The sequence below is a fragment of the Labrus bergylta genome, chromosome 21 (genome assembly GCF_963930695.1).
Source record: "Labrus bergylta chromosome 21, fLabBer1.1, whole genome shotgun sequence".
Classification (NCBI taxonomy): domain Eukaryota; kingdom Metazoa; phylum Chordata; class Actinopteri; order Labriformes; family Labridae; genus Labrus; species Labrus bergylta.
Genome location: NC_089215.1, coordinates 22,799,311 through 22,809,657, shown reverse-complemented (window position 1 = coordinate 22,809,657; position 10,347 = coordinate 22,799,311). Strand labels below are relative to the sequence as shown.

The following is a 10,347-nucleotide window of genomic DNA, read 5'->3' as shown; positions in this document are numbered from 1 at the left end:
AAACAATTGTATTTCAAAAATATATGAACAAAAATGTTGAAGAGGAAGTAGTACTAGTAATAGTACTGGTAGATTTTCTGTAAGGGTGCATGTGAATATTCACAGGATGTCCTTAGCAAACAAACAAACACAGGACAGAGAGATGTGCAGTACAGGAAAAGGATATCCTCATAAAAATACAGTTTATTGGCAGACCAAAATGGTACCCTATCCTCCATTCAATCAATTTTCAGGTCAGGTTCATAAATAATACACAATACTTTCATCCTCACAATACAGTGCAAGGGAATGTAAGGATGTGCATGTTGTAGACAGATTTGAAGAAGAAGCTAAATAAGATCAGCTGGTGTAATGTGTGTTTAAACAAATGAAACAAACAAAAGAGTCCAATATCAGTAACATCATTTGCATCAACTCTAACACACTCATCTCCAGGCTCTGTGAGGATCAGGTGTAGAACATGGTCAATATTTTAGGATTCAAGACTCAGTGCTTGTGGGTCTTGTAGCTGTTTTTTCAGGCTCTTGTCCATCAGAACCAGACTCTGTATAGCCAGACTCCGACAGTCTGCATCAGGGTCTCCTTCAGCCACATCTGTAGATATTTATAACACAAAAAGACAATAAGAACTTTGGTCAAATATGCTCAGAGAACATCTCCAAGTATCATTTCAAAAGCAAAGTCACATTCTAACAATCAGAATCAGAATCAGCTTTATTGGCCAGGAGTGCTTATTCACACAAGACTTGATTTGACTTTGGTGAACTGAGCTCTCTATGTACAAAAGTAAAACATTAAATATCAACTATAAACACAAAGTAAGCAAAGCCTGATATGTACAAGACTAAATAAGACAATAGTTCAAAATGCTGAATAAGCATGATAATAGAATATGTCATTCTGTAACAGATGAGTTAATTTACATGAGGTAGAGAGTTTTTAAAGTATTTACATGATGAAGTTAATGACCATAAAATGAATATTTTAATCATCCGACAATGTGTCCACTGCACCATAACACTCGCTGCCATGTGAAGCTTTTTTTATCCCCCTTATCTTTTTTTTTTGCGGAGGAGCCGGTCACGTCATGTACAGTCTGAGCAGTACAGGACATCCTGGTTCCTCATCTAATTCCCAGAAATGCTGGGTCCAGCTGTGTGTGTGTGTGTGTGTGTGTGTGTGTGTGTGTGTGTGTGTGTGTGTGTGTGTGTGTGTGTGTGTGTGTGTGTGTGTGTGTGTGTGTGTGTGTGTGTGTGTGTGTGTGTGTGTGTGTGTTCTACATGTTTGTCTGTCACTGAGGGAAAAATCCCGGACAGAATTACTGCAGGTGCAGCCTCAAACATCTGTGCATTTATAGGAATCGAGATGTTTATGAAAGAAGAAACCTTTAACATTAACAGTTTGTTGCGTTTTCTAAGTTAAATTCTAATCTATGAAAATACGGCCCCGTTATAACACACCTGAAACAGATGCCCTGCTTTTCCTTGCATATATAAACATGTATATTCCATGAAAATATAATGTAAATAAACATACAAAAACATGTATAAAAAGTATAAATATAATTTATAAAAAAAAAAAAAAATTCCATAATATTTTTCCAAAGAATATACATGTTTATGGCAGAGATTCAAGAGAAGGTTTTCTTTCTTTTTTACCTGCCAGCCACATTCTGGTCTCAAACAGCTGATCACTCAGGTCCACCAGCAGGTTCTGACTGTTCACGCTCAGAAACACGGAGCAGACAGCGAAGAGGACGCCTCGTCTCACCATCCTTTATCACACAGATTGCATGTTAACAACTTGTGTTGGAATAACTTAACATTCAGTGCAGAATGTGGCGGTCTATCAGGGTGTGTTGTTTTAATGTTAGCTGGTGTAGCCTGCATTAATAACATTAAAAAAAACACATGCTGTGGGGGAGAGATTTTACAGTTTGCTTGTGTTGATAATAAAAGGTCTGGTTAGTAGCAGGAAAAGTACATTTTAAATTGATGTTAGGAACCACACAGATTCTCTATAACACTCAGTTATCATACTCACATGTCGACATGGTAGCGCAGAGCCCACACAAAGTCCAGTAAGGCTCGACCCATCTGTGCAGCTATCTGCATGAAAAAAACAATTGAAGAGTAAATCCTACAAGACCCAGAGGCAGAGCTTGAAAATATGCTTTAAACTTCTTATTCTTTGTCATTTTAACTTCACATCGACATAACTGTTTTTGGATTATCTTGTTTTAATAATGTGATAAAGGGGGGCAGTATGTGATATCAGACTGCATCCTAACCCCTAAACAACAGACAGATTGCATAAAGTACCGGTGCATTGGCTGCCAGGTGCATGAAGAGGCCCAACGTGTGGATCAACCTGCCCAGCACCAGATGGTCACTGCCCAACAGGTCAAAGGTCACCTGAGGCCTAGTAGAAAGAACTTTTATTTCAAAATGTTCTGATGTATTAAAACACAAATCTGACTTTTATGACAACAATACTTACTTGTCATAATTACACAGCAGAGGGAAAAAGAAGTGTCCAGCAACAGGCGTGTAGCGGTTGGGGATGGCCTTAGCTGGAGGCCTTGGGACACCCTGTAGAAAAAGAGAAATGACATCTGAACTCAAACATCAAAAAGGCAGAGTAAAAAGTGTCCATGCTTTACCTACCTTACTAAGGCGTCTTGTCTTGCTTTGAATCCGCTTCTCTACTTCCTGTCTCCAGTGAACAGGGTTGTCTCCGGGGTATGGAGTCAAATCTGTGCTGGCAGAGATACTCATGGAAGAATCTCTTGTTTCAGTAATCGGCTTGGAGAGCTCCTGCGCTGCCAGAGCAAGAACCTGATAAAAAACATGATCAGCTTAATTACTGACTTATCATATCAATTCTTTGTATAAAAAAGAAGAAGATTCATATTCAAACCTCCAAGATATCGAGCCGCTGGCGCAGACTGTAGTTCAAGGAGTAAAACTCAGTGGTCAAATACTGGGTCACCTATGAAGGAAAACACAGATGAAAGTGGAATACATCTATGTGGTAAACAAACAACAGAAATGTTGACATGAAAAGATTTAGGGAGTTAAAAGTGAGGTAAAGATCATACGGGGATAGTGTCAGTGACAGCGAGTGCCACCATGGTCGCCTGTCTGAGACTCATGAAGCCCCTTATGCTGTATTTATCCTCCATGTGAAGAAACACTTTGCTCAGCTGGACACTGATCTGAAAAGGTTGAAAATAAAGCAACTGTAGTTTAAAAAAAATAATAATATAAAAGAGACCGATATTTGGATAGTCACTAATAAGGCTGTAAGTATTATTTGTTCTGTTATACATGAATATGCAAATGACTTTACAATAAACTGGTTAATTGTTTAGTCTAAATATAATGTTACATATTCAAAAGTCTACTTCTTATCCTTTTTTAAAAACACAGGTATAATACTTAAAGGTCCAATATGTAAGATATCTACTGAATGAAATCATAAAATCACCTTACTTTATCAGACAATAAGGAAACATGATTGAGACTGTTTAATCAGACTCTTTAACAGCATCTCCACTCATAACAACAATGCTACACACTGTGTGTGTTTTTAATAACAATAACTCTTTCCACAAGTGGAAGTGTACATACTTGGTATTATTCTATTATTGTATTTTTTCTCCCTTTATTTAACTGATGTACATATGTTTGATTTTTAACTTCTTATTTTTAATAATTATATTCCTATTTCCTGTTTTCTTGAGCTGTTGTAACAAAAACTTTTCCCCCATGGGGATCAATAAAGTTTATCTTTATCTTTATGATATGTTGAAGTGCTGGTTTCAATGTTAACTACGCTAGATTAGATTTCGGTGCAGAATTGTTTGTATTTGTTTTGACCAGACGAGGTAGGCAGTATTAAGGCACCCCCACATGCCCGTTTTGAACTCTCCTCAGTTTGCCAGTCAAACCAACAGGTGTTGCAGCGATGGAAGAGGTCAAGAGAAGTGGTTCAGATAGAAGTGATTGTACCCGACCTAAAAAGCCTCTGCATGTTTCTAATAAGCTCCACGAGCTGAAACGTGCTCAAACTAGGATCAATATTGGAGATGCTTTTGAAAAATGGAGAGAGGTTAGAACACAGAAAGGTTTCATGACTGATGCAGTTACCATTTTAAACACTAGGTGTCAGAGTCACATATTGCTCCTTTTCATTTAGATTTGACAAAAAGCAGCTAATGCTTAAATCTATGCTTCAGGAACCAGCTAATGTTTGGCTTTTTATTTCTTTTATCATCGATTCACTAAAATATGTCAATGACTTTGAATTGATTAAGCAATAAACGGTTGTAGCTTTAGTCATTCACAAAAATAACAAAGTGTAGTTTCAGTAAAGCATGAATCTGAAGCACTCTGTTTTGAGCTGGACGTACCTCTCTGGCTGCAAAGCTGTTCTTCCACACCAAACTCTCAGCAGCTCTTAAACTGAGCTCCACACGCACCGGCTCATCAGAGGAAATTAAATCTGGATCGGTCAGAAGATTAAAAAAAATGATTAGAACAGGAGGGGACAAAACACAGAATGTAAACACAGGGTGAGATGACATGAAGTAATCCGTGCAGCCATACTTTCCAGACAGTCTCGTAGGTAGCGCGGTGGAGATGCTTTGTTCATTTCCTGATCAGCGGACATGTCATAAGGAGTGAGCTCATCATCACTACATCAGAGAAAGACTTATCATTATCAACCCCCTTCTCTACTTCTTTTAGCACTAATACAATCTCACAAATACATTTTATGTTCAGAACCACTGAATTAGCAAAAGAGCAAATACTGACCTGTCCAAGTCGGAGTCTGGAGCCGGTTTTGAAGCCTCTCTCTGAGCAGAGGGCGTTGTCTCGCTGGTGTCTTGTGGAGAGTCGATTCTGGGGATAACAGAAATCTCTGAGTGATCTAAGTCATCCTTTGTCTGAGGATTTTAAGTTGATGCCGTCAGGCCGCAGATTCAGTCTGCCAGCATGCAGGACAAAGAGGATGAGAAACTCATTTGTTCCTGCTGCCATCACCTTTTTAAACAACTGACTGTGTTGCCTCTGTTTCTTATCTACTGTATTTATTTATTGTCCATTCTATGTTGTTTGCTGATTGCGGGCTGTATGTATTTATGTGTTTTATTGCTGACTGCAAAACAAATTGCCCTCTCGCAGGGATAATAAAGACAACCTTGAACCTTGAGTAAAAACAAAGCCTTTGTTTATAAACAGTGAAAACAGTTCATGGGATTTGACATAGTAATTGCCAAGATTAAAAACACAAAGATTATTGTAGTCTAAAGATTAAAACATTGAATTGTGCTTGATCTGTGTACATTTGCATATGCAGAGAGAAAGAAATTATTAATTTGTGTTAAAAATCTTTAATGTGGTTTTGGTTTAATCATTTATTTTTTTTGTCTTTGCTATAGATCAGATAGCAGAGTCCACAATCTTACTATGACATTAGCAGATGTAGCTACATGTATGAAGCCTCAAGGTAACAGTTAAAGTGATGTAACATACCTGTTCACGGGCTCAGCTTCTGGTTCCTCACCACTCAACGGAGTCATCAGTGAGAGCAGCTCCTTTGTTTCCTCATCCTGATCATACTGAAACACAGCACAATACAAACTCAGATTGCTTTTCAATCAGGTGCTGAATCAGATGTTTGGAATCCTAGAAGGCTGCTGCTGTCACAGCTGATGGCAGCTGATGTGCAACAAAGACTGTACCTCAAACTTGAGTTCAGCTCCATTGATGTCCATGCGAGAACTCAGGCACTCTCCCACCACCATGCCCATGTGCCTGATCCGCACCACGCTGCTGTCCAGGTGGCTCTGCATGCCGCCCAGCATACACTGAAGTAAGTCTGAGAAGAGAGGCACACAACACAGACAGCAACTGAAATACTCATTCTTTTTTAAAACTCTTTTTTTTGTCTGTCTGTTAGTTACTTTTTTTCAGTTCAGTAGCAATGTAATGCTAATCAGTATGCAAAACACCTGAAGGTGATAATAGTTTTCTTTAAGTGATACATGATACACTAATTATAATAATGCATATTTTGTTATTTTTATTTTTTACATTTTTATTTATTTACATATATTTTAATAGTCCTGCTTTATTCCTGTATTTAATTTATCTTAATTATAATTTTTGTTTGTCAGGTCTGTTGTTTTTTTTTTTTCTGTTTGTCTTTTTTTCTGTCTTGCATTGATAGTGTTACCCTTGTTGGGTATTGTTCTATATCATTTATTGTCTTGTATTGTACTGTTGTAAAACCTTTGAAAACAATAAAAATGTTGGTCATAAAAAATAAATAAATAAAGGGACAGATTTAACACAGTGAACAACCTTATAACTGTACCTGATCTTAGCTCCTGCAGCTCCGAGTCGTTGAGCAGACTCACACTCAGCAATAAGGCCTTGCTCACATACAGCTGCTGCTCTAAAGGTGTGTGTTTCACTGCACTGGGGTTAGCCCAGGCCTGAGACACACACCTTAACACCTGAGAACACACACATGTGTACATGTCAAAATGAACAATACATATAATACACCGTGATGTCATTTTGCCTGTTCAACATCCTGATGTCCTCACCTGGATGAGCAGTGGGCGTCGCTCCTTATCAGCTGCCAGGTAACCCAGAATAATCCTCAAGACTCGAGTCTGGAGACAAACAATTAAATGTTTAAAATATTAAAGAGAGAAGTAGTTTACTGTGAGGCTGCAGGACTTCTCCTTACCTCATATTTGTACTGTAATAACAGCAGCTTGTGAGTGATGACAAACTGAGCCTTTTTGTTTGTTAACACTAGATTACCAATGACTCTGCCCAAAGCTTCAGGCCTGAAACAAAACAGACTGGTGTCATTCAAAGGAAGAGAGAAGACAGGCTGGAAATCTGCAAGGATGAATCTCTCGTTACCCACTGACAGCCTGCACAAGAGCAGTCAGCACGCTCTCTGACCATCGCTGTGGAACGTTCTCAAACAGCTTCCAGCACACTCTCTGCCACACCATGTCTGAGCTGGTGTAGACGGCGAGCTGAGGAGCCAGCACGGCCAGCACCGAACCTGCAGAGGAGGAGGACATGACAGAAGGATCACAGAGATTCCTTTACAGAACATTTACAGACATTATCTTCTGATTAAAATGTCCTTCTTTACATTTCCTTTTTTTTCTCACTAGAAGCGGAAATCATTTGGACCATAGTTTTTCCTCAAATATCAATCAATAATAGTACACCAACATTTGTAATGTATGCATGGAAGTTAACAGTGGAAGATATTAAAGAAATGGAAAGAATTACGTATACGCTAAGAAACAGAGAAGATGAATTCATTTGTTACTGGAGTAAATGGATAAAGGAAACAGATAAAGTGGAATAATAACAGGTATGTAAATTAAATTATATTAAATTAAGAGAGTAGCGAAGGAACAAACCCCCTCCCCCTGCTCCATTCTATTTACGGTTTTATTTGCATTTTATTATTATTTGTATTTTTTATCATTATTAGTATTATTATTTCTTTATTTTTATTTTTTTTCTAAATCTTAATTTAATTATAATTTTCTCTTCGTACCCTGTCCTCTGATTTGTATTTATTTTATTTTATTTCATGTATGTATTCTTGTATGTAATAATAAAAATATATATATAAAAATGTGCCAGGATGAACAAAGTATGTGATGAAATATGACAACTTGTAATGTAGTAAAATAGCCTGCGATAAAGTATTTAAAAAAAAACATTTGTAATGTGATGAATGTGTTCAAAGGAGACTTGCAGCAGCAAGATTTTGGCTTATTAAGTATTCCCTTGATGCTTGTTCTTCTCATTTTCTAATTAATTGTTGGTGTCTGACATTTCAGGAAATTTTTAAATATCATCATTTCACAGAGCAGAGCAGAGGATGAGCGTGAGCTGAGAATAAGGACCTATGATTGGACACTTAGAATGATTATTAAGGACTATGTGATGATCAAAATGTGCCCATGATAAATTCCTTAACAATGGAAATATATTTATTGTTACGTATCTAACCACTTAGAAATTCCAATCAGTAGAAGAGGTGAAGCTTGATGTGTGAAGGTGGCAACATGTGAGGGAAAACAGCATTAAGAAAACAGATTTATATACAATAATGTATGAAATGACTCACGACTATGACCCTGGATACACACTTTTCCAAGTGTCTCAGCCACAAATATTAAGGAGCAATCAGTGCCATCTGTTCAGAATAAATGACAGATGAGAAAAGAGATTATTCTTGATGTAATGAACCTTTGACACAGGCTGTATGTTGTGATGATGTCAGCTCACCTTTAAGTGCTCGGCACGTCCTCTCCAGAGCGGTGAGAATCTCTGAGGCCAGTAGAGGATAATACTGCTGAGGGAGAAAGAGAGGCTTGGTGTTCAGATGCAACCTGTTGGCCGTGAGGTCCGGTAAAGAAACAAGACGACCCAGCAGAGTTTCTCTGAGCTGAGGGGTGTCAGAGGGAGCGCTGTGCACACAGTAGGACCACAGCAGGTCAGCGAGACGATGGATCTGAAGGAACCTCTCTGTGATGCTGACCAAGTGGTCCAGACTAGCACTGGCTCTGCAATGGAGAGGGGAAAAAAACAGTTAGTGAGCAGATGAAATGATGAATATCCTTTATCATCCCTTCTTTAACACCACCAACCTTAGCTCTCCTATCCCATCCATCAGCACAAGCAGCGTCTGCTCTGGAGGGCCTCTGAGGAACAGTCCGTCCCACAGATCTGTGCGCTGAGCTTCTGTGAGGCTGTGAAACCAGTCAGCCTGGATGCTGTTGACCAGGAACTGAAGGGTGCGAGTGAAGTGAGCTCTCCTGAACTCCACACGCTGAACTGAAGTGATCTTGTTTCCTGGTCTTTCATCCAAGTAAGAGTGAAGTGTGTGCAGAGCGTTGATTGTGTCTTTGGTATTAGTGGATGAAGTGAGGGTCCGGAAACACTGAGCCACTGCCAGGCGAACCTCAGTATGTGGGGTGAGGGACTCCATCTTTGTGATGGGGGACCAACTTGAAATAAAAACTTAAATGGACATCTTATCCCTCACAGGAGGCTGTCTCCCAACGTATTATTACCCACTGTTCACAACAAAGTCCACTGATGACTTGCACTAAAATAACGTATGCTAAGGGGATTAATATATTGTGTTATATTAACTCTCACTTTCTCCTGAAGCTAACCGAAATCAAGCAGCTCACAGCTTGATCGTTAAGGTTTAAAACCTGTTCATGAATTTAGCATAAACATCTCTGTTGTAATAATAGCATGACAGGCGACATCTGTTATCGTCTTTCTAAATTGAAACACAACTGCACACATTTAATCAAACTTAACAGTACGCATTACCTCCTGTACACAAACATTATCTTTAGTTAATGTGATATCAACATATTTATTTCGTTGTAATATCTACTGTCCCTCATGTTACTCAATGTTTTAAATGAGATTTCCCCACCACGTCGTGTTTCCATCCGTGTGATCAGTCAGTGAACACAACAGAGAGGCGGGGCATACGGTATGGCAAGCCCAAAGGACCAAGTGTCGTCACTATGAACGCGTTGTTTTCCATATTTCTCATTTCCAATAGCCTACTGTACATTTCTACAGCTGGTGCAGTGCTACCTGTGTGTATGGGTTTAAAGTGGTCAACTTAATGTGACAGAATAGTTAGTCTATGGACAGAACAAGTGTCCAGAAGTGTTACAAAAAATGTCAGGTTCTTGAATGCTTCACTGCGAAAACTGTCGCCGGAAGCCGAAAGGGCTAAATTACGTCACATTGCAAACGCGTTTCGTCAAAATCAACAAATAAAGCACAAACGACAATTACTCCTGCATCTACGAAAAAGCTAAATTAAGCGAAAAAAATATGAGAGTTTGTTAAAATAATACGGTTTTATATAGCTGCGGAAGCTAAAGTGGGATATAGTCTAGATTGTATTAAGAAGAAAGCAATTACTGACAGATGGTAAAGAAGTATGACAGTTTAAATTAAACTTAGCTCAAATCAGTTTCTCTTTTTTATTTCAATTATTTCATCATTTATATACGGAGCCCCCTAGCCCTAAACCCATGAGCATTCTTTGATGGATACTTTTGCATCACAATACTTAATTCTTCTTCTCCCTCTCCTTCTCGGAAAATTAAAATCTATTTCTCGCCAGCTGCTCCCAAAGCAACGCACCACTATCTCTCAATGTGAATAATAACATCAAAGATAAATAGAAACGCAAAACTAAGAGATCAACTGGAACGCACCGTTGAGGTGAGAAACGCGAAAGTATCACTGC

General features: G+C 38.6%; 1 protein-coding gene across 1 annotated transcript; it reads right to left on the bottom strand.

Annotated features, from left to right (window-relative positions):
* Positions 1-145: 145 nt before the first annotated feature.
* telo2 (TEL2, telomere maintenance 2, homolog (S. cerevisiae)) lies at positions 146-10,347 on the bottom strand. Its single transcript, XM_020637511.3, has 20 exons — positions 8,708-10,347; positions 8,346-8,623; positions 8,185-8,253; positions 6,948-7,095; positions 6,766-6,868; positions 6,620-6,688; positions 6,385-6,526; positions 5,750-5,886; positions 5,541-5,626; positions 4,821-4,907; positions 4,611-4,699; positions 4,415-4,506; positions 3,101-3,217; positions 2,920-2,991; positions 2,667-2,837; positions 2,500-2,591; positions 2,322-2,421; positions 2,044-2,108; positions 1,659-1,774; positions 146-594 (listed from the first exon to the last, which is right to left on the bottom strand). Exons 1-20 carry the CDS (start codon positions 9,046-9,048, stop codon positions 473-475), a joined length of 2,496 nt encoding a protein of 831 aa, XP_020493167.2. The 5' UTR covers positions 9,049-10,347; the 3' UTR covers positions 146-472.

Coding starts and splice junctions, on each gene's coding strand:
- telo2 (XM_020637511.3), bottom strand. CDS start 9,048: ATGGAGTCCCTCACCCCACATACTGAGGTTCGCCTGGCAGTGGCTCAG. Junction 8,624..8,707: donor GATGGGATAGGAGAGCTAAG/GTTGGTGGTGTT, acceptor TCTCCATTGCAG/AGCCAGTGCTAGTCTGGACC. Junction 595..1,658: donor GACCAGAATGTGGCTGGCAG/GTAAAAAAGAAA, acceptor AAATATCTACAG/ATGTGGCTGAAGGAGACCCT.